General features: G+C 43.3%; 1 protein-coding gene across 1 annotated transcript in view; it reads left to right on the top strand.

The window, feature by feature from the left end:
• fras1 (Fraser extracellular matrix complex subunit 1) overlaps nt 1-25285 on the top strand; it is a 421086-nt gene that overhangs the window by 371720 nt on the left and 24081 nt on the right. The window contains exons 42-49 of the mRNA XM_079566634.1: nt 1813-1966; nt 2788-3051; nt 5467-5655; nt 5861-5980; nt 9569-9748; nt 13958-14082; nt 20308-20448; nt 22110-22337. Of these exons, the coding sequence (XP_079422760.1) occupies nt 1813-1966; nt 2788-3051; nt 5467-5655; nt 5861-5980; nt 9569-9748; nt 13958-14082; nt 20308-20448; nt 22110-22337 (1401 nt within the window). The remainder of the gene's footprint in view (nt 1-1812; nt 1967-2787; nt 3052-5466; nt 5656-5860; nt 5981-9568; nt 9749-13957; nt 14083-20307; nt 20449-22109; nt 22338-25285) is intronic.

The following is a 25285-nucleotide window of genomic DNA, read 5'->3' as shown; positions in this document are numbered from 1 at the left end:
GCTTTATCAAACACACTTTGAATACAGTTTCTCTTCACTGTACCGTAGCCAGAACACTCTGTACACTGCTTTATTGCACTTTTGTGTAGTATTTAATTGGCTTCTCTGGGAGCAGCATTAGCAAATAAAGCGTGACCCCCATAACCTCCTAAACACAGTCTAAATAATGAATCATTTCTGTTGAGCCCCAATTGAAACTTCGCGTCGCAGCAGTTTGTAATAGTCTAATTGCTTTTCAAACTGTGCTTACAAAGGATATTAAGAGATACACGACATTTAAAGGAGACATAACATGCTAAATTAACTTGAATTTTAGAACGTTGGAATAGTAGGATTCCACTTCATTCTCGCTGTTTCAAGAAATCCTCTTCACGTTGGTCCTTTCTTCTTCTACTGCTGAAGCTGCAATTTGCACTTCATGGTATTTTGTTACGTAATAGATACATACAAAAGGGCGTGGCCTAGTTTAGGGGTAAGGAAGCTTGTTTTGGGAATTGCAATTTTTCACTTCTTTTCTGGCAGACTATGACACAAGGCAAAGTCTGGTTCATATTGATGTTTTGAAACGGCAAATTGAAGTATAATAGTGGAAAAACTGGCACTCTAAGTTAGCGTTAGCCTGTAGCATTAAGCGAATGTCAGAATTATGGTTAAAGTTATCTGTTTTTTAAGCATTTGTGGACCGATGAACCTCATTTCTCTTCTCCATGTCTTTGTTTAGAAGAAAATTCCTTCTTAATTCAGCATTTGTAAAGTAGTTTTGAAGTAACGGGTAAATGTGGAGTAATTTTTCCAACTTCCTCTTCTCATTTATGGGTGAAGAAATGCCGTCTGTATCTATCGATGGAACACAAAACTGTTTTTAAATCCCTTCATACAGCCATTCCCAAATTCCAGAACATTGTGGCTCCGTTACGAAATTGTGTCGGGCCCCACAAGTGATAATGATTTACTCTATTCAAAGGACTGTGAAGGCTCTCAGTCGTACAGGAGTTCTAGAGTCGTCTTCTGTACTCTGTGTAGGACGTTCCGCCTCTCATCCGAAAGGCTTCGTCAGCGACAGCGGGCTGAGCTGAAACTTCAAGAGGCTAAACGTCCTACACTTCAACTACAGAGTACGGAAGGTGACTCTAGAACCTTCATCGAAGATCTTTTCAAAGTAGTTGATATGTTTTACTGTTTAACTCATTGACTGCCAGCCATTTTCAATTCGGAGAGCTTCCCACTGTCAGAGGTTTTTCAGGATTTTGACTGTTTTTTCAAGACCCACAGAAAATTTAGGGGTAGGTCTATGTCAACATGAAACCCACCAAAAGAAAGATTAGACTCTCTTCTTTCATCTGAAGAAGAATTCTTTAGCAATCGTCCATAGAAAATAGGTGAAATCACCCAAAATGCTGGTTTTTGACCAAAAAGCTGAGAAAACGAGTTTTTTTTTAATCAAGCAAAACAGTGACTGTGATCACATCCAAAGAGCAATGCTGCCAAGATTTTAACACCAAACATGCTCAAGGCTTTGCTGCAGCCGTTCCCATTGAAAACCTTAATTGACGTCTATAGACGTCATTGGCAGTCAATAAGTTAAATGACATAAAAAACAACATCTAGCGATGTCTGTCGGCTAAATACTGGTTTTATGTCTTACATATTTGAAAGAAATTGGTTTTGAAAGTAGAAATACATTTTCTTGCAAAGTTCTGTAGAAAAGCTTTTGGGGTCCCCATGTTGTGCCGCACTTTGGGAATCACTGCCCTTAATATCCCCCTTCAACCCCCTTCAATGTAACGGTTGTATGTTGAAATTGTTTTACAGAGCAAAGCGTCGAGCGAGCCGGTGGTGTCCGTCAGCAGCATCCACGTGGAGGAGAACTCCGGAGTGGTCATCACCAACTCCTCTCTCAATGTGTTCGACCGAGACACGCCCGAAAACGAAATCCTGTTCACCATCATCCGCAAACCCTCCTACGGTAAACTGGAAGTCTCCCACATGGTTGATTTGGTGACATATCTTGTGAGAAACGGGACTTGCCGTTATTGTGTTTCCCTCAGGCCAAATTATTATTACTATCAGTGCGAGAAACGTGATAGAAAAACACTGACACGACCAGCAGAAAGAGTAGTACAAATGAAAACTACATTATTCATCCACTTTTTACACTTGGACTGCACCATCTTGAGCTAACTCAGAAGGGGGTTCAACTTGAACACTCTTGAACACCCCTCTGAGTTGTGCCAACTTCAAATGGTATCTCCCAGTCAGGCTGTAGAGTTAGGGTTAGGGCTAGGGTTACAGCCCATACAGGATTTTTGTGATTGTTGCTAAAATGCCTGATTTCATGGCGAGTTTGTCCAAAAGTTGCGATGAAAAGGTGTCTTAACATTAGAGATGCACCGATCTAGCTTTTTTCCGATACCGATACTGGGGGTTTGAGTATATGCTGATATCCGATATTAACCAATGCCAAGAGACTTTATTAAAAGTGGCTTTATCTGAGGGAAAAAGTGAATGGTCTTTTTATCTCCCGTCTGAGATCAATAAAGTCTGATTATTTCTTGCCTTCAATCAATTATCAATTATCAATCATGTTTATTAAAAATATTTAAGAAGGATCACTGGATTTTCAACACTATTCTTGATCTGATCATTACAACTGGTGCATTGAGAATATGTTAGGTCAGTTATTCTTTGGTCAGACTTATTTTCCCAAAACAGTTCCACCAGGAGAGACAAAAGCTTATTCAAAAATGAGAAACTGGATGAAGCTGATTTCCTCTGCTTTGTTCCCAGGTAAACTGCGCAGACGGCAGTTCTACTCCCAGCCTCTAGAGAGCGGCAAAGTCCTGACACAGGGCTCCACGTTCACCTACCAGGACGTGCTGGATCAGCTGCTGGTGTACACGCCTGACTCCACCAGCGGGGGCGGCGACGAGCTGGCCTTCACTCTGACGGACGGCGTTTACACTCACACGGGGAGACTCCACTTCACGATGGAGGTGCTGCGCAGCGAGGGGCCCAGGATGACGGTGAACAGAGGCCTGCAGCTGCCCGCAGGTACACCTTCATACCCTCAGCGTGAGGGCTGGGAGCCAGAAGGTTCCAAGCCCGATTAGAGGTTCTTCCTTTACGCAGACTAGGGTTAGGCTGTAGGCAAGTTGTGTAAAACTCTGTCTATCATCTCATTTTTATGTGCGATGATAAGTTTAACCTCATTTTAGATATAATAAAATGTTTTACTTTCTTATTATTTAACATTAGGGAAGCACCGATACCACTTTTTCTAAAACCGATACGAGTACGAGTACTTGGATTTAAGTACTTGCCGATACCGAACACCGATACGAGTACAAGGCATTTTCTTCAACATTCTTACTTTTTTCACAGCAGATTGGTTTGTAATTAGTAAATTTACTCATGTACATTTCCTTAAGTAAAGTAGGCGACACATTTAAGAGCAGTTATATTAGAATTGTGCTGATGCCATTTATTTATTTATTTTATTTTCATTCAATATAATTTTTTATTTTTACTGTCCATCATAGACAGAAAAGCCCATGTCCTAAAGCTCCCAATGCCTGTGCTTTATTCATTTATGTATTTTTTATTAAACAATAGTATTGAGATGTTACTTAAATGGTCTCTTTTCGTCTTTACTTCAGCTCCGTGTGGATTTTCTCGTGTGTTTTTTAGCAACTTAGCGAGTTCATTGTTCTTCAACATAAACATGCTGTATGTCTTTAATTAGGATTTTCTGAGGACTTTCTAGTCGCTGGGTTAGTTTTGAATGAATATGAATAAACCCCTGGGCATAAAACGGCGTCAGAATGGCCAAAACTGCGCTAGCCGCGAGTTAGCAACGTTAGCCTGTATGTTGTAAACACTGCAGACGCTGCAGCACTAACAACATTAAGCTCTGGTTAAATCCAGCACAGACTCTGGTTTAGAGACTGCAGTCTGTAATAAAGTCAGCTCTATGTGGATTATTGTATTTACACTAAAGAATTCTCCAGTTTGTTGCTTCTTCTCTCCTCAGCTGAGAGCTGCGCCTGTAGGTTCGCTGGCCGCACGTCAAATGGTATCGGTTTCTGGTATCGGGACCTCATGAATGAGTACGAGTATGAGTACAAGCATGTGGTATCGGCCCGATACCTGATGCTGGTATCGGTATCGGCGCATCCCTAATTAACATAAACTTATAAACGTCTCATTATGTTTTAGTCACCAGAGATCTATTTCTATCTTGTCACTGTTCCGTTATTGTTAGTCTTTGTTGACGAAACACTGCTTCTGATTCCTCTGGAGACGGGCCCCTGTGGCGTTGACGAACAGGTCAAAGGCAGAGGACAGATTTCCGTGCGACGAGAACAACAAAGTAAAAGTGAAGGCCTCCAGAGAAGTCCACGCTGCATTAAGCCTATTACAAAGTGCTGTAACAGTCATGTAACTTAATGATAGTGCTTTGCTCGTTGATACATTATTTACTCCCCCTCTGCTCCCGAACCACGGAACTTTATAATTAGAAAAGTGCAAGAACACGACTTGGTCTGTGGTTTGTAAAATGTAAAGCGCCCTGAGAGCCGCAGTGAGTTATTGTGGAGTTCTGCGGGACTCAGCAGCTGCCGCACTGCTGGCTGTGTTTGCATCGTCGACATCAATCTGAGGCGGAAAAAAAGCAAAACAGCAAAATATGAATTAACAAATGTCTGCTCCAAACCAGAGGAAGTTTTGACCCTCTGAGGCTGCTGTAGTTTGACTTCTACAGGGCAAAAGAAGTCAAATCAATATAACTTGTCTAGAAAGTTTTGTTAATGTTGGATTGTTCTTGTAAAAGGGAGAGAAAAAAAGGCAAGGTCGAGCACAAATGATATTGATTTATTGATGAGAGATTAAAAGTAACAATGTTTAGTTTGCTTAAAGGCACACTGCGTAACATTTTAAACTATACTTTTGCCATCAGTACAAAACATTTTTTTTAAATATTGTGTCTTATCTTGGGCCCCATATATAAGCTAACTGTTGCTTCAAGGTTGTTCCATTTATGAATATGCATTATTCCATGGATGAATGTGTACATGTTTTTACTGTATATTTATAATAAACTAAACTGAAACTGAAAAAACTGAAACTGCCTGGTCTCAAGCAGTTGCGGCGATGCCATGAACACTGTTTGTTGTCCTCAACCTGTGAGACGTTTCTGTGACTTTGCTGCAATGTTTCCGAGACCCGTCAGACACCACATAATGGTAACGTTGCAGAAAAGTCACAGAGACATCTCCACAACTGAGACGACGTCACCGTGATTTAGATGTCACATTGTCACGTTAGCATCAACATCTCCAGACACGTGATTTGGTGAGCGCACAGGCAACCAGGGTCGCAGAGAGGTTTCCAGAGACTGCCAGTCGGCATTTCATTGCATTTCTCTTTCTTTGCTGCTGTAGTTTCTGAGCGTCTTTCTGTCTGCCGCAGGCACGTCGTCTAAAATCACGGAGCAGAATCTAAAGGGCACGGACATCGACTCGGACAATGTGAAGCTGCGGTACGTCCTGACCAAAGAGCCGGCGAGCGGGAAGCTGCTGCTCAGCCTCGACGGCCGAGAGGAGAGAGTGACGGTGAAGGGGCAGGTCGGCGGCTTCACTCAGGACAACGTCAACAAAGGTGGGAATGAGGCTTTTCTCCTTGGGTTTGGATAACAGGTGGAAATCAGATCATGGCTACAGTCTTATGCCAGGGCTCCAGAGTAACAGTTTGGGTTGGTTTCACACAAAAACAAGGTCCAGGCAAATATTTAAGAATGTTTAATATGTAGTAAACTTTTAAATGTTTTTTGCAAAAGTAAAGTTAACTCTGTGTGTATTCTCAGGCCTGGTGCAGTACAGCCACGAGAAAGGAGAGAAAGGAGGAAGTCTGTCTTTCAAGTTTAACCTGGTGGATCCCGAGGGCAACAAGCTCATCGACCAGTCCTTCTACATCAGCGTCCTGGGTACAACTCTCTCCCTTTCTCATCATTTTTAGCTAACGGCACGCTAACAAATGGTGCAGCTGACGGTACATTCTGTGTGGAGTTTGCATGTTCTCCTCGTGTCTGCGTGGGTTTCCTCCGGGTACTCTGGTTTCCCCTACCACTAAAAACATGTACAACAGGTTCCCCTCTCAGGCCAGGACTCGCATGTAAAAGAGATTTTTAATCTCAGTGGGACCTTCCTGGCTAAACAACGGTCAAACAAACTAAAAATGAATAAATAAACACAATTATCAATTAGAATCAGAATAGTGTTAATTGTGTTAAATGAAACATGAAACATAAAACACATAACTTAGATAAATGATAAACTATTAAACACTATAAGACTATAAGGGCATGCAGGAAATTAAAATAAACTATGATAAAGGCAACAACAATTTGACATAGAACAACAACGTAAGCGTATTTACCTTTGTGACTGAAGCAAAATAGTCATGTTATAACAATGTTATAATTTTCCATACCGTATGTCTTAATTAATTCTAGCTTTGACTTGGTTAGGTTATGAAACAGGGTTGCAATATTAGAAAGTACTAAAAGAACGGTGCCAAAATAAAGGCCTGGAATGTCATTAACTCATTGACTGCCAGTCATTTTCAAATCAGAGAGCACCCCACTGTCAGAGGTTTTTCAGAATTTTGACTGTTTTTTAAGACCCACAGAAAATGTAGGTCTAGGTCTATGTCAACACGAAACCCACCAAAAGAAAGATTAGAATCTCTTCTTTCATCTAAAAAAAAGTTTGTTTCCATTCTTTAGTAATCGTACATAGGAAATAGGTGAAATCACCCAAAATGCTGTTTTCTGACCAAAAAGCTGAGAAAACGAAATAGCAATGCCTCCACCTAGTGAGTCACTAGGTGGCAGCATTAGGCAGCACAACTAAGACTTTAACACCAGACATGCTCAAGGCTTTGCTGCAGCTGTTCCCATTGAAAAACCTAATTGACATCTATAGACGTCATTGGCAGTCAATGACTTAAGAAGCATTATTTGGATTCAAACTAGCATTAAAACCAACATTTCTTTAAAAAATGATGACATTGCTGAATTCTTTTTATTGCCAAAGGGCCTCAACACACGGGAGGTATGACACTGGAGGGTATTTTACATGTTTCATGTTATTATCATGGTATTTATCATGGTTTTAAAATGGGGGAAAATGTTGAATATTGGTCACTTAGAGGCCATTTGTCCAATTCTCCCATGTCCAATTCTCCCACCTTCACTCTCTCAACACCACATTAACCCCCTCACATCAAGTAAGAGACCTTGGTGTTATTTTGAAACTAACTCCTGCATAAACTACAAATGGCCCAGAACTCTGCAGCATGAATAATAGCCCGGATCCCATCTTCAGCTCTTCACTGGCTGCCCGTTCAGGAAAGAATCCACTTTAAATTCCTTCTGCTTTTGCTACTGAATTTGCTTTTGGATATCCAGATTAGTTGCAGTAGTGCCATTAAAATGTAGTATTTGGGAATATATATGGCATTAAAACATCCAGGTTGACTTACTACTACCTGTACAAACCTTGTGAAAAGTAGTTGATTTCTTCTCATGTTCAGACAGATATATATATACACTTGAGTCATTCTGCAGCTCGAGCCACGCTTTCTCTCTCTCATCTCTCTTTCCTGCTGCACTCTGATGATCCCGGACTCATTTAGGCCAAAACAAGACCATTACTGGAGCTTTAGTTCCGTCCCCGCAGACTTTCGCTAAAGCCCCGCGCTCCCACAGAATACTAAGTGAACTGAGAAGGCCACTTACACGGGGAATTTTGTCATTTCTTTCTACTTTTTATGGAACTTAAGAGGCTGAATCCGAACTTCCAACAAAGTAATTAGCAGTTTTAAAAGCGTAAAATGGCCAAAGTGAGAAATCTATTTGTCCCGTGGTGACGCTTCAAACTGGACATCGCCAGAAATGTGACGTTTTCCAGCTCCATGTTACAACTTTGTTTGTTCACTCGTCAAAAACAGACCTGGAGTCAGATTTCACTTCACTCACGCAGTTTTGAGTAATCCTCTTCACTTTGGTTGTTTCTTCTTCACCTGCTGTAGCTCCAGTGTAGCACTTCTTAAAGCCCAAACTCCAACATTGGATCCGTTTTGAGCAGTTCGGTTCAAATCTGTATCAATGACTACACTGTTGTTTCTTCTGTTTAGTCATACCCACTGCTGCCTGCAGGGGGAGCTCCAGGCAAACTCCTCACTTGCCCGTGTGTTTCATGGACATTCTCTTATTATTATTTCTTTACGTAAATATTGTTAAGATAAATAGGGATGCACCGATCCAATACTGGCGTTGGATGTGGGAGTCGATACCGGAAAAAATGCAATATCATGTATCGACTACAATTATCTGATACCTGTTTTGGCGCTCACCGTTTTAAAAACACAACTTTCACCAACTAAATCTGTGAAGTGGACCTGCTGTATGTCATTTTAAAGCCTAGAACCTGGAGAATTCAATTGTTTTTCGCCGGACATAATGCCGCGGCTAGCAAGAGTATGCTATTGCTAGCGACAGCGTGCTAATGCTAATGCCAACTAATCAAGGCTGGGACAGAAATTCTGATTAGATCACCTAATAAAACAAAATAGCCTCTGCTGGAGCGGCCAAGTGTTTGTGTTTAGTTTGTGAAATGCTGTTGAAGAATAACTGATCTGACACATTTGTAATGTAATGTAAAGTTGTAATGATCACATCACTTTATGTGAGTTGTTTCTATTAATGCAACCTTGTTTTCTACTACAGTCCCGCTCAATCTTGAAAGGAAAGGTACATTTATCTGCAACATTATACGTTAAAGGGGGGGTATTATGCAAAATTGACTTTTTCAAGCTTTACATCATGTTATTATGTCACTCCCTCATTAAAAACATGCCTGAAGTGTTGCCTTGGCACATTCACGTATTTTTGAGTAATCTGTAAAAACTCTGATGGCGGCCATTTTAGGGACAGGTTTGCCTGAGTCCTCCTAGGAACGCCCCCACCTCCTGGAGACGCCTCCGAGCTTTCGTCACCAGCCGAGTAACCAACCACTGCTCCTCAGCAGAACCCCCTCCCCACTGATGCCACAGACAGCGTGTGGAGGGGGAGTGTCGGAAAGGCTCAGAGGTTCTTCAAGAGACAGAGGCCTATTTCAAGACATTCACTACAGCCATTTTGAGAGAGACATTTTATACAAGGCAGTTATTCTAATTGACTGCATTTACAGACCAACAGAAGGTTTCGCCATCATTGTGATATAGACTGGTGCTATGTGATTGAAAAAAGCATAATACCCCCTCTTTAAAACAGTATTTCTGCTACAGAAAATAGTCTTTGATAGTCATCCAACCATAATGTTGTTGAACACAGTCACTATTTTATTCTTACAGATATTATTTCAAATTATAAAATATCAACGCTCAGGTAAAATAATAATGCCTTTCTGAATGCTGAATTACTTTACCAAAACCCCTCAGTCCAAATTCCTAAAACACTGATTGAATCTCTGACTTCCTCATTCTGAGCCAGTGTCCCGTCTGTTCACAGAGGACCGGCTGCCCCCCGCGGTGCTGGTGAACAAAGGCCTGGTCCTGGACGAGAACAGCATGAAGAAGATCACCACTCTGCAGCTGTCGGCGAGCGACCAGGACAGCGAGCCGTCAGAGCTGCTGTTCCACGTCACCAAACAGCCCGTGTTAGGGCATCTGGAGCACGCCAACAACCCAGGTGATAATGTCATAACACTGACGGCTGCTATATGTGCAGGTTAGGGTGACCAGACATCCCAGTTTACCCGGGACGGTCCCAGTTTGGAGCCTTTTGTTGCACGTCCCAAATAGATTTCTCCAAAACGATTGATTGATTTAGCCACGCCCTCCTTTTGGGGAAACGAGAGTTAAACATTACATTGGTGTGCATGGGGGAACCGGGATCATTTCCCGTTGTGGGGATAAAATATTCTGTGACAGTGATCAGGACCACAGGAAAATGTCCGTGCTTGATTACAGGCGGGTCAACTCACTGTCAAAAGACGATTGGAAGATTATTTAAACTACTTTTTGCTGCTCTCTGTCAAGGCTCATTATTGGGGAAATAGCTCCCCTTGTGTCTGTAACCGGTAAATATGCAGACTTTTTAAATGTGCCCAGTGTTGGGCCTGATTAATGATTCTATGAGTCTAATTGCACATTAATGTTAACAATAGCAGCAAGTAGATTCTTCTCTGAATTGTCTAAAGCAACAGATCACTTCCATGGCACATTCCATAAGTAAATACAACAAATAAAACCTTTTTTTTCCTATGTGAATTATATGTTCTCTGACAATCTTTGCCCATTCATTTCAATGGACGAGAGTTTCTCCTGTTTCACCCAAAGGGGGGCGCTAATGTTCTCAGTGACGTAGCCCTCATCTATAATATCAGACCGTGGGCTCAAACGCAGGCGAAGTTTAGCCACTTAAATGCGATGTAGAAGGCAGAGCGGGTCTAATCCGTCAGCACCAGCACAGACACGCTCCTCAATCTAAAGCTGTCACATTAGAATGACGCTGACTTTTCAGAATTATTTTATCACCACTTAAAGGGACTAGACGGAGTTTAAAAATGTTAAAGCTATGTACATTCTACCCGCTACTTGCTCCAGCCATGTCCTAATGTGTAGAATGAGCTCAGACCTGTTCACCACAACTGCCTCTAAAATCCTGCACTGTCACTCAAAGAGGTGTTACTTCGGGCACAAGGCACCGTCGTGCACGAGCTTAATATAGAAACTGCAGTTACGCGTAAGGCCTGAGGTGGCAGTAGCGAGTACAACATAAAACCCTAAAACTTAGGACTGAACAATGTATAATGATATTATAGCGATATTTCACTAGACACAAAATTTATAATTAAACCCAAATTGTAAGTAACTAGATTTTCAGCAAATTGTGTGAAAAGAAGACTTAAAGGGACTATACGGAGTTTAAAAATGTTAAAATTATGTATTTTCCTCCCCCCACATGTTCCAGCCATGTCCTGATGTATAGAATGAGCTCAGACCTGTTCACCACAACTGCCTCTAAAATCCTGCACTGTCACTCAAAAAGGTGTTAATTCGGGTCCGAATTGCCGTCATGCACAAGCTTAATATAGAAGCTGCAGTTACACGTAAGGCCTGAGATGGCAGTAGTGAGTATAAAATCACGAACTTGCATCTAGCCCCTTTAAAGACCACATCAGGACCAAAACAAGAACAAAGTGTAACTAAGTTAGTAAATGTTTAACTAAAACTGAACTTTTACAAATGTACTTCAATGCAATGTTTGTTTTTGGCTGAGTTCTCAATCTCAGTCAGATGAAGACTTTAGTGATGTTGCCATATATTGTGGCTTTCTCGCGACACAGATATTGCGTCACCTAATCTCGCGATACTATTTTTTGCGATATATTGTGCAGCCCTACAAAAGCTTGCCTCTTCACATGCACATCGCTGTAGAAGAGCAAACAAATCCGCTTGAAGGTCCCAGGTTCGATCCCCGGCTGTAGGGGGCCTGTCTGTGGAGTTTGCATGCTCTCCTCCTCTACGTCATATTTGTCTGAGTCCTGAGTTTGGATGTGTCGCCCGTGAAGCAAATCTGTACAAAAACCAGGACCTGCGTGGTCTCTCGTCGTGTCTCGCACTTTTCAAAACAGACGAGTGAGAGATTATTGATTGTAGGAAAAACGTCTTTATGTTTGTACACTTCGTATCACGTTATAAAATCGCAATAGTCTTCAAAATCCTCTAGTGTGTTCCGGACCTTCGACCACATTCAGAACTGGTTAGTCAAAGTTGAGGCTTTATTTCGTCCTAAAGCTTTCCCAGTTCAAACCTTGTATTGTCCTGGTTTGGACCTGGTTTCGTCCTGCTGCGTTAGTCCTGCTGCTGCTCTGCTTCCTTTCAGTTTTCCCCCCAGCATCGACGGTGTTTGTCGAAGCACAAAGAGGCGATTATGAGACGAGGGAGCGACGTCTCACTCTGACGAGCCGCTCTCTCTGCATCGCAATTAAAACATCTCCGAGACAGAGCAGTATTCGTCTTTTGACATGAAGGAGGGAAGAGTTTTGTATTAAAACGCCTCTGCCTGGAGTCAGAGATGTCCAAGTATGACTCATTCGCTTTTAAGGGCGATGACAGCAAAGTCGTTTTGCATTGTTGTATGAATTTAAACGGAAGAAATGCAAGGCTTATGATTTGGGCCTTGATCAAGTGATGTCATCAAAATTCCCTTTATAGTATTTTCACTTGGAGATAAAGGTGTTTAGACATAAAGTACAAACCAGTTTCATTTTCAGGTTTTGGGCCAAATTGGTTTCTTAACACATAGGGCCTGATCTTGGAGAGACCTGGAGTGGAGCTGGACCTGGAGTGGGCTGTAAGTGGGCAGGACAGACTCCCAAGGCCAATGGCGATGTTATGTAGAACAACCATTTTCCTCCAACCAGACTCCGCGGCCGGGACGGGGCGAGGAAGCGGCGCGGCGGTGGGGAACAGGAGCTTTTGTTTGGGTCGTGTTCGTGCAATTACATAGCACCACATATCATGCAAAATGGTCTTTCTTGAGGTTTAAACCCTTTAACATTGTTCCCTCGTCAAAGACAGACCTGGAGTAATATTTCACAACATTCACGCAGTTTTAAGTCACTCCTCAGACAAAGCTGTTTCTTTTTCTACGCCGTGAGTGCCTCGTTTTGTGCTTCCTGAAAACACTTGCATCGTTCTTCAAACCGAAAAACTGTCCTCCACATTTTAAAGCCCATAATCCAACAGTATCGACTCTGAGCCGTTCTGTGCTCGAAGTGTGTTGATCACGCACTGCTGGAGCTGCTAACCACGCCGTTTCCTATAGCTGCCAGCAGGAGGAGCCCAAGCCAAGGTCTTTCTCCTGCATTTCATTATATTATATTATATGTCGTGTCATATCGTGGCCACACCGCCTTTGCTCTGCCCGATCCCGTCAGACCTCGGAAGCTGAGCAGGGAAGGGCCTGGTCGGTACTTGGATGGGAGACCGTTTGGGAACACCAGGAAGCCTAGAGAATGTAACGCGTGAGTGAGTGAGTGGTTCGTGGTGGTCGGAGGGGCCGATGGCGCAGACTGGTTGCCTTGCTTCCGTCAGTCTACCCCATGGCAGCTCTGGCTAAAATAGTAGCTTACCACCACCGAGTATGCAGTGAACGAATAATGCAATGTAAAGCGTCTCTGAGTGTCCAGAAAAGCGCTATATAAAACCGATGCATTGTTATTATTATTATTGTTATATTTTCACATTATTTAGACATGTCCACTAAGGAAGAACACCAGGCATTGCGATGATTGATAGTATTTTCACTTGGAGATAAAGGTGTTTAGATATAAAGTACAAACCAGTTTCATTTTCAGGTTTGGGGCCAAATTGGTTTCTTAACACATTGGGCGGATCTGCAATAGGAGAGCAGCGCTCAGTGCTGTTTGTAATCAACCACGGCTCAGTCAACCTCTTTTTTTACAAGCGACTCCCTCTAGTGGCGCAGTCAAATAGTGCCACAGTTGCGCATAGACAAGATGCCCGTCTCGTTTGGAGCAACGCTGTCCTTGCGCCAGGCGGAAGATTTTGGCCCCTGCACTTTCACCTGGAAACAAAATGAACAAAAGAGAATCTTCACAGCAACACGTTTTAGGCGAGACACGGCAGATGAAAACATAGATTTGAATTTCAATGTTGAAATTTTTAGCTAGTTTTCTCCCTTTATTTTCATGTCAGAGTATAAAAATGATGAAACGTTGGTGCAATAAAAGCTTAAAAACTTACAATACATACTCATATTTATGCCTGTAATCCACAGCGGAAGTTTCAAATTGATATCTCTACATTTCAAAAGTGTCCCTGTTTAAAAGGACGATCGTAATGTCTTTTTTGTGTGGTTGTTTCGCAGGCTCCCGCATCAGCTCCTTCACTCAGGCCGATCTGGCGTCTCGCAGCGTCCAGTACGTCCACACCAGCGAAGAGGAGAAGCACTCGGACCAGTTCTCCTTCACGGTGTCCGACGGCAACAACGAGGTCAGAGGAACACACGAAAAAATGTCTGTCCACTTTAGCAGCTCCTGCCGACTCCAAACTTTCTCGTCTGATTCATTGAGCTCTGGGCAGAGGACGCTCATATCAGGACAGTAGTTTGGCGAACAGAAGTGAACAAAGCCGAGGGGAGTCGAGTCCACGTGGCTCTCAGGAGCTCTGAATGGGCACTGTTTGAAACTAATTATTGTCGGGCTAATTCTCAGTCAGTGGTGAGACAGAAATAACAGTCAGTTGCAGTTTTCAGTTAGTTTTTAAATCAGTGGTTCCCAGACTGGGGATCAGGGACCAGAGGTGAGAGAATGGGATCATTTACCATTTTAAAGCAATACTAAGTAACTTGTTTACCTTAATGATACAAGTGGGGTGATACAAGTGTTAATGGGATGATTGGAGGGTCTTTCATCGCCCCCTGGTGTCTCTGGCCAGAAAACCACAATTGCTACTTGACTGCCACCGGACCGGAGCCACCAATATGCACTAATAGAATCATGAAGAAGAAGCTAGCAGGCTAACGGGCAAAGCTAACTGCGGGCTAGCTCCACTTTAAACAGTATTTACAGCCTTGTTTCAGTGAAAAGAATTATTTCCATTGTGTAATTTGATGTACAATATCCCGCTCTCCCTTCGCCTTTTCTGTCAGCGTAGTATTTACTCTCACGGACAATTAATCGATTCAATCTCAACTTGCTACGACACCTGCAGTTGCGCTTATGGCCTCTAGGGACAAGAGTTACTTAGTGCTGCTTTAAAAAGTGGGGGGGAAATAGCTTAGTGTCGTCCTAGACCCCAGTCTGACAGTGGCTTAGTGGTTAGTGGTTCTCACGCTGAGGGGCCTGAATTGAGGTCATTAGGTTCCACTTCTGCCCTGCACTACTGCGGGTAGCTGTTTTTGACTGTGAATGGGTTCGCTCTTCCTCGAATAGCTTTGGGATGCGTACTGAAGGGCCCCTTAGTGCAGTTTTGATTTTGTATTTTTGATTGAAGGCAGTATTTTAAATGCTATGCGCCTAAATTCGTCATAAATACTCATTATAATTTACAGTGGGGGTCCTGATTTCGGTCTGTAAAATACCCGAATATCGGTCGGTCAAGATTGGACGACCTCTATTTTCAAATGCTAAAGAAGACCCAAAGATCCCCTCTGAGCAACTCTGTAGCAATTATGAAACCATACATTTAAACATTGGGCTTTAGCCATTATTTAGTTTTTGTCTCAGATTTTTATGCTGCCTAATTTTTATATGAAAACATAAAATGACAGAAAACATGCAATACATTTCTCTCTCATATCTACGTCGGTAATCCAAAAATGTAAAAATGTAAATCTCTACATTATATTTTTTTCCTCTTCACCTGCGGCGTCTCGCTCATTATCAATGTCAGACTTTCCCTGAAGACCAGCAGTCGTGGTCATTCTAAAAGCCTTTGCGTTGTCGTTGAATGTAATGAAGCACTGCTAATTTTCCGGCGTTGCGTAAGTGTCCCTGTACGGACGTCCAGTGCGAGCGGTGGGACGGTGCAGAGGAGATGATGATGTCGCTCACCCTGCATACAAACGAGCCTCGTCTTTACGCGAGCCGCTGGAGCCCTGAGGGAAGAGCCGTCACCGACAACGCTCCACTGTAGTTTGAGTTTATTTCAAAGCACGCGGCGGTTTGTGACAGTGACGATATGGAACTAAAGTGCTGCCTGTACAAGTCGTACAAGGAAAATGGTCACCTTTTCCTCTGAGTCTGTTTAAGTTAGGGTTGGGCGATGTTCCCTTAATTGGCCATTGACGATGTTTACAGTGAACCATCGTGATGGACGATGATATCGTTCATTTCTCATTATAAGCATTTTTTAAGGACATTTACATAGCTTATATAGAAGCTGCATATTACTATGTATGTTAGGAAAATGTGAGATTGCAGGAAAAATGGACCTAAACTAAACATGATCTGAACAGAGTCACGGAACACGACTTTTGCAACAGAAATGTGTTAAAACTCGTGCATAAAGTCTGAGAGGAGAACGTCATCGGCTCCTCAATACCAAGACTCTTATCACACTAATACAAATGTAAATCGGAGCTTATTATTTGCATTTGCTCAATTTTAACACAATGTTTAAGAAACCATGGGTGAACGGGACAATATGTACACGTTTGCGTCGTAGCTCACGTTTTTGAAGCCGCTCCACGCGCCGCCCAGTCCGTGAGCTCGTAACCTCGTACCTCCTGCACCGCCTCTTTCTCTCCTCTCTCTCCTCTCTCAGTTCTTCGTGAGAATAATCCAAACCCATGCGTGCCCATGCTAGCTCCGATGTGAGAGCCATCTCGTCATTTTAAAACGGCGTGGCATCACGATGGTGGCTCTCCATCGTGATGTTGCTCATCCATCACACGGCACAACCCTAGTGTCCGTCTACGCTCATGGTCATAAGTATATAATATTATTAAAATATGAACAGCAAATACAATTCAACAATAATAGGTAGCGATAAACGCAACACCGTGTACATTTTGACCCAAATATATGATGAAAACTTTGAGTTCTTTGGGTCAATATACAGCACTAGACGCGCTCCTAACACGCTCTTCAGATGCCGCAGGTAGAGATGCACCGATCCAGCTTGTTTGCCTCCAACACCGATACCGATATTGGGGGTTTCAGTATCTGCCGATATTCAGTATAAACCAATAATTATCAATTATTTCTGTGATATTTCTTGAACGTGGTAAAACGGTGAGAGCTAAAACAGGCATTGGTTCTGTATCAGATATTTGTAGCTGTTACCCAAGGACTCGGTTGTTGCTGCGACTGAGCTACTGCATCACTTGAAGTGAGAATACAAACTCATTTCCAACCGTTTTATAATTGAAGGAAATTGATTGGTGCTTGGGCTAATACACTCTTTGTCATTAATACACACATTTTTGGCCACTAGGGGAGCTAAAAATGGCGCAGTCTCACTTTAAATGAATATGAAGGGCCCGATCTGCAGCCTGGCATAAGAACAGCGACGCTTCATCTTGCCTGTGCACAGCTGTTGTGCTATGTGACAGCGGCAGCACTAGAGGGCGCCTGAGGTCGACTGAGGTGTATTATTAAAAGGCAGCACTGAGCTGCTCTTCTGTGGCAGCCTCACATTCTTTCCCTCGTTTACATTGCGCTGCCTCATATTCTTCCTTTAGCATTACAGGCTTTTATCATTATTACGCTCTATCAGGTCAAACTAAACACTTTATTTATCACACCGTGAGTTAAACACTGTCTGTGTCCGGTCAGTCATTTCAAACACAAGCAAAAGCACGTGTTCACCCCCACTCCCACACCACTGCGGAAAGAATCCGATTGGAGAAAAAGGTTGTTCTACACAACATCACCATTGGCTGTGGGTGTTTGTCCAGCCCACTCTTTGCACCAGGTCTGGAGCTGGAAGATCTCACATCGCGCCCTTCCAAGGAGGAAAAGGTTACACCATTGTCTGCATTTAGAAACATAAGATGGAACCCAAAGTGTCTCCGCCATGAATGCGCGTGTAAACACTCAGGGGATCATTTATCAAGACAAGCGTGGCAAGGCAAGGCCTGTTTATTTATACCACGCATTTCATACACAAGGTAACTCAATGCACCCGTGTGTATGGTGTGCAAGTGCAAGCTGGAAAAGAGTATACGGCTATTTGAGGGCATGCTTCGTCTAATTTAAAGTCTGTGCTAAAGTTTTCGGGCCCCAAATTGGAATCTAAATGAGAGAACGCTACATGACTGAAAAAATGATTAACTAACTGCTGCACAGGCAAGGATTGAACTGATGACTTTCTGGTTAAAAGTTTTCTCTGTTGCCAAACGTATATGCCCTAACCTGACAACTTGAAAACACAGTGGGTTAGAGACTGGTCTGTGGGAGAATGATGAAGTGATGAGTCTAAAATGCTATACAGTCTTTGCATTGTTTGTTTAGAAAATAAAAAACTTTCCTTGTGCTCTTGCCTTGACAATGCATTTGACTCACCAGTTCTTTTTGCCCACTCAAGCCTCTCTGACCTCGAGTAGAAATCTGCCTTGCTAATTTGTTCTAAACACAGCGGCGCTCAGACCGAGACCGGGCTTAAACCGGGACGTTCCGTGTCCAGGGGATATTTGGCCTTCGCGCCCGACTGGAACCTTCCCAACTCTCGGTCAAAGGCTGATTCACGTCTGCGCTGCCGCGTATTTACCCGGTTATCAGCCGTTTATGTCGTTGTGGATATTCCGAGTCGGGGTGTGGGCTGCAGGAGGAAGAGCTTCAGGCCAAAACAAAACTCATAAAGTTGAAAGCACGAGGGATCGGCTGTGTTTGGCTTTTTAATGAGAGCTAAACGAATCCGGGCAGCGACTTCTGATTCAGAGGTTTTTAATTAGGCGTTGAATAAAACAGCTGCTGTAAACAACGTGATTACGCACAACTTTTCCAATTGTGCGGTAATTATAGCACTTCCCTTTTGTTCCAGCGAACCCTTTGCGTTAAACAGAAAACACGGTGCGCATAAACAAGCAGGAATAAGAGTCTGATGGACGGTCCTGACTCGGACACATTTGTAATTATGACTTTGTTTGATGGAGAAGAGTATTAATCATGATTTTATTTCACGAAAGTGGCAATTGAATATGAGTAAGTCAGTGTTTTATTTACATATTCCATGAAATGAACAGGATTTAAAGCTTCCTCTTATTAAAACACGCATTTGACTTAACTTACACAGGAGGAGATATATTAAACAAGTAAACAGGCTTTTGTGATTTATTTGTTTTTCTCAAATGTCCCACAGTAATGATTATTTCTTCCTCACTTCATCTTGCGTCGCCGGAAAAAATTGTGAGGAGTCGTCCAAAACAAAGAATATCCGAATGATCCACCAGTATTTGCTAGTTTTCCATAGTGTGTACAGAGACCGCGTGCGAGTGACAGTGACCAATGAAGAGTCTTCAGCGTGGTGAGCTGCTCTGTGATAGGCCGGCTCAGAGTCTTCAGCGTGGTGAGCTGCTCTGTGATAGGCCGACACAGAGTCTTCAGCGTGGTGAGCTGCTCTGCGATAGGCCGGCTCAGAGTCTTCAGCGTGGTGAGCTGCTCTGCGATAGGCCGGCTCAGAGTCTTCAGCGTGGTGAGCTGCTCTGCGATAGGCCGGCTCAGAGTCTTCAGCGTGGTGAGCTGCTCTGTGATAGGCCGACTCAGAGTCTTCAGCGTGGTGAGCTGCTCTGTGATAGGCCGGCTCAGAGTCTTCAGCGTGGTGAGCTGCTCTGCGATAGGCCGACACAGAGTCTTCAGCGTGGTGAGCTGCTCTGTGATAGGCTCAGGGCCAAGTGTGTGTGTGTATGTGCTGGAGGCGGGACCGTGTAGCGCTGCCATCTATCGATCACTATCATATTTGTGTGCGTCCTCGAGACTAATCAGAACTAGCCCTTATTTACTTCCTAAAATTCGTGATCAGATGAGTATATAATTATACACAGTAATGACATTTGGTGATTGGTTATGATATAAAAATGGTATGTAAAATGGTATGAAAAATACTATTTCTTCCTTCTCTTGTCAAAAGAGACAGAAGAGGCTTAGCCCACCTAGCCCATGTACCAGCCGTCCCTGTTAGTTACCCACCAACACATATTGGGGTTAGATATTAACTGAATATTCTTGTCCAATCCCTACTGCTCTCAGTTTTTATTAGAAACAATGAAAGAGGGAGCTAGTTAATTCAAGTTGCGGTCCAAACTCAGTCAAAGTTTCCTAACATATTTGTAGCATCCCAGTTTTTCACAATAAGGGGAATGGGAAATGGGAAAAAGGCAGGAGGATGTGTGTTTCTTTCTACAGTGAGTGAAGAGGTGAAGATTCATAAACGTTTATTAAGGACAGGAAAACGTTAGAAAGAGACAGGCACCTGCAGAAGTCCAAGCTCTTGTTGCATATTTTCAAGTAGATTATAAACACATTTTAATGACTCGACTCCATGACCTGCTTGGGACTTGGACCTTCACAACTGGACTCGACACTTGCATTTTACTCCCCCCTCTGCTTTTCAGGGTCACTTTCACAGAAATGCATAAAGTCGAGCACCTTTACAGTAACAACTAATGGTGAATGAATAATGCAAGGAATTGTAAAGCGACTTTGAGTTCCCGGAGAGTCGCTATGTAAGATGAATGCATTATGATTATTAATGAGCGCTGTGTTTTTTCGGCAGGTGGCTCAGACGTTCTACATCACCCTCAAACCGGTGGACGACTCGCTCCCGCTGCTGCAGGTCCCGGGGATGAGGGTCCAGGAGGGGGTGAGGAAGACCATCACGGAGTTCGAGCTCAAGGCCACGGACGCAGACACGGAGGTAAACGCTGGGAGCAGACTATAAAGCAGCTAAACGGGTTCGAGCCGCGGTAATTTTCCCTTCCGGAGACGCGCTGTCCTTTCCCCGTTCCTCAAAGTAATAACGGAGATCTTTTCACGGGAGCGAGACGTTTGTTCTGCGCAGGGACAGGTCGAACTGCGGCTGAACTTTACTAAAGGAAATTATTGCTAAAAGCTTGTGACTTTTTGGACTTTGCTGTTGCATAAAGTTCCTGCAAAAAAAAGAAAAAAAAGTTAGCTACTATTATGTGGTGAACACACTGCAATAGGCAGATTTAAAAGAGTCAGTGAAAGCTTCGTGAAATATGTTCAAATCCTTATGAAACGCCTGGTTCAAGATTGATTAAAGTTGCCTATGCCACTTCCAAAATAGTCAAAGAATTGCAGTGGTAAATCGTAGCTTCCAACAGCGGAGACTTTAGTACGTTATGAAAGAGAAAGTAACAAGATGTGGGCGTGTACGTATCTGCAGGATCTCGGCCCACCCCTCCACAACAGGCAATAAACCTCTCGACTTTTTTCACCAGAAGTTCATTGTCTCCATAAGATTGACACTGTATATCAGGCTTCTCTGAGGTTCATCACTGACTGTAGGGCCTTGACCCATCATTGTGAACTGTATTCTCCAGTGGGATGGCCGTCTTTGCCCTCCAGGAGGCTGGGTCATTTTTATACTCTAATTTATAAGGCCATGCTTGGTCTACTGCCCTCTTACATCTGTAATTTAATCTCACGGAGGAGTGTTGGCTCTTGCAGTTTGCGTTCAAATGATCATTTGTTGCTCACTGTTCCATTCGCCCGTACAGAACTGGGAATAAGGGCTTTTGTTCACTCTGCTCCCTCTACATGGAACATGTAGTAGTAGTAGAAATATGTTTTGTCCCTGTGAGGAAATTCATTTTCAGTGAGTAAAAAAAACAAGGACGACCACAGCAGACAGATCCAAACATTGACAACATACAAAGAACAAACCACGGCCCGTCAACCCTAGGATTTTGCTTGTGACTGTACATATTTTCCTAAGGGAGTTCTTTTGCGCCTCAGTCATGGCCCCGAACCAACAGATGATACAGAAAGTCAGAACACTCTCCACAAAAGCATTGTAAAACATTTTCAACATGGTTTTATCCACCTGAAAGGACACCGGTTTCTTCATAACATATTGTCTCTGTTGACCCTTTTTTGTGATGTGGTCTGTATTTTTGTCCCACTTTAATTTGTCATGTTCAAATTGAGAGCACTTGAGTCGACCTTTTTACATTGTAACTGTTTTTCTCATGTGTATATAACATGTATGTAATTCAAAGTCTGTATCTTTTGCTGCCTCTAACAGGACTCCATTGAAAAAGAGGTTTTACAGATACTGGGGTTTTGAGTATGCCCATATCCTATCCCATATGCCTTTCTGGAGAAAGTGTGCTCGGTTCAGGTTGGGGTTTGGACATTAAACAAGGATCACTGGACTTTTCTACACTCAATATCCTTGTCCACATGACAGTCATTAGGTCACATTAATAGTAACAACTTGCATAAAGTCAGCTAGTCATTACAAATATGGTGGATCAGTTATTTCCTAAACCAAAACGTGGCCGTTTCAGCAGTTGTCGATCCAAACCTTAACTTTTCCTCCTCTCTCCTCAGGCGGACTCCATAGTTTTCACGGTGGTCCAGGCTCCGCGGCACGGCAGCATCGAGCGCACTCACAACGGGCAGCACCACCGCCAGACCAGCTCCTTCACCATGGAGGACGTCTACCAGAACCGCATCAGCTACAACCACGACGGCTCCAACTCCCTGAAGGATCGCTTCACCTTCAGCGTGTCGGACTCCACCAACCTGCTCTTCATGGTGCAGGACGACGGCAAAGAGGTACAGGTCGGGCAAAAGCGAATATCTCAGTATTTTCGGGAACTTTCACAAAAATGTGCTGCAAACATCCACATTTACATCGCTTTGTCGCTCGAAAAGATATTTGGCATGTTTTTCCTCATTTTTGCACTTAGGGCGCTAATGTCCTCGGTGACATTTGAGACAATGTTTTACATTCTTGTGTGTCATTATGGTCCGTAAATGATAGAAACATTTTTTTTTTTTGCACTAAAACCGTAAGAGCCTAGCCTACCCTAGCCGAGGTGTTCCAGGCATGTCCTATTGGGACAAGGCCTCGTGGAAGGCCCAGGGCACACTGGTGGGACTATGTCTTCGACCTGGCCTGGTTTTGCCTCGGGGTCCCCCCAGAACAGCTGGAGGAGGTGTGTGTGGATCGGGAAGTCTGGGCATCTCTGCTGAGACTGCTGCCCCCGCGACCCGGACCTGGATAAAGCGGAAGAAAAATGGATGGATGGAAAACAGGAAGATTCTGAAGTTCGTGAGTCAGTGGACCGCCATCTTGAAATGCTTTGAGAAACTACAGAATGACGTTGCAGCAAACACTGTCCAATGGTAGCATCTCCTTTTGGCACATGGTTCTCCAATTGCAACGCAGTGAAACTTCTACCAAGAGAGTTAGAGTTGGTCAAGACACCTACGTGCAACACTCTGACCTGGAAATGATGTGTTTTATCCCACACCCAAAACAAACAAGACCCTTGTGGATTTCATGCACGGGAACTTGGAGCTGCATGCGTTTATTTGACTATCACTTGTGCAAAATGCTATTATAAGCCTGACGCATGAAGGATGCGTCATGTTCGTGCAGTTAATTTTGCTTTTATAACTTTGCCAAAAACGAGCACATGAATGGAAAATAAGTACTTACGTGTGAGGACCTTTGTCCACAGATGGGTGAGTAATTGATTGGAACAGTTGTTTTGCTAAATCAAAGAAATAGGGCTTTTTAAAAGATTTTGTGAACAGAAAGACACGTGTAAAATAGTAACAACTTTGGCCTTTTGTATTTTGACCTGTTGGAAAACATCCAACATTTTCTATCAATCATTCTCTGTCTAAAATAATTTCCTCCTGAATTACTCCATTATATAATTGATCAAATCATTTCAATTAGATGCATCTGAACCTAACAACTCCTACAGATCTCAAAAGCCCATGGTGTCAAGGTATAACAAGTGATATATGATATTGAAATAATGGTACTTTGATTGCAGTTCAGCTTTACCCAAATCTAAATGCCTATTGTAACGCCTCTTTTGAAAGCAAAAAAAAACTCATCCATCCGTCCATCCATCTTCTTCCGCTTTATCCGGGGCCGGGTCGCAGAGGCAGCAGTCTCAGCAGAGATGCCCAGATGCTTCCCGATCCAAGCGTGCCCTGGGCCTTCCATGTGGCCTTGTCCCAATAGGACATGTCTGGAACACCTCCCAAGGGAGGCAACCAGGCATCCAAAACAGATGCCCGAGCCACCTCAGCTGGCTCCTTTCGACGTGAAGGAGCAGCGACTCTACTCCGAGCTCCTCTCGGGTAACTGAGCTCCTCACCCGATCTCTAAGGGTGCGCCCAGCCACCCTGCGAAGGAAACTCATTTCAGCCACTTGTATCTCATCCTTTCAGTCATTACCCAAATCTCATGAACATAGGTGAGGGTGGGAGCGTAGATCGATCAGTAAATCGAGCACTTTATTTGCTACGTTTTTGTCATTTTTCTGTTGCTCTTTTCTGGCTTTTTTATGTGTCCAACCATCACATTTTTGTCACTTTTTTGTCACATTTTTGTCACTTTTTCGGCTCTTGTTTGTTGCTATTTTGACACTTTTTTGTCAAGAAGCTTTCAGATTTGGATAAGGCCAAACTGGCGAGAATGTGCTCGGTTGGGGTGGGGTTTAAGAGGTGAAGTTGTTTATTTTTGTACCTCCTACCATCGTCCACTCACTATATAGGTTGAAAAAGTCTGGTGAGAAGACACATCGAAGTAAACACCATTATATCATCTCGAATCTTTGCCACATTCCTCCTAAATAGTTCCCGGATCCTTTACCCTGAACAATTGAAAACTGGTGGAATGCGCTACACCAAACGTGGGATCAAACTAAGCACTGTTTCTCCCCCAGTAGAAGCTCTGCGCTGGTTCTAGCCCTGTGATTAAATAAGAACTGCACGTCTCCTGCTCACGCTCTCTCTCTGTCAGACTTGGCCTTAACGGTGACAGACGGGATCAGCCCGGGTTCAGCTCGAAGCCGAGAGTCGCTATTTCAAAACGTGATAAAAAAAAAAATCAATTGGTAATAACCTTCAGCTCCTCGACTTCACTCTGACATTCGCTCTTTCAGTTGAGATTTCCTGTCAGGCCTTTTTGACGATTTGGCTTTTCAAACGTCGTCTTAGAAAAAGCCCTATACGCCAATATTCAGTGATTTTGCCAAGTGGTTTGCAGAGTTCAACAAACCACATTCACTCTTTTTCCAAATCCCGTGGTCAAAGTACTTGATTTCATTACTTGTGCTACAGACAGTGCTGTCTCCAACGAGCGGGTCCTCTTTGTTCTCATCTTCTCTACATTAACATCGCACACGGCCTCACAGATCTCATTCATCTCTAGCAGGACAAACTTGAAGCTGTTTCTCCCACTGTGAGTTAAACACTGTCTATGTCCCGATTATATCCATGGTCCCGCTGGTCCAGCACCAGTATTAAAGAGCGCAGCAAACTCCATACTACAGAAACGTGACCAAAACGTCAGCACATGGAAGATATTCCAGTCTGGTTCGATCTGTAGTAGGTAAAGCTTGGGGAGGGACCACTGCTGTTACTGAAGATTTCACAGAGCACAGTCTAGTCTCAAGCCTGTGTTTACAGTAGAGACGGGGCCCTCAGAACCTGACAACTCTCTCAGTACATTTATATACTGTATATTACATTATTAA

Source organism: Gobius niger (assembly GCF_951799975.1).
Source record: "Gobius niger genome assembly, chromosome: 1".
Lineage (NCBI taxonomy): Eukaryota > Metazoa > Chordata > Actinopteri > Gobiiformes > Gobiidae > Gobius > Gobius niger.
This window is presented reverse-complemented; position numbering and strand designations above follow the sequence as displayed.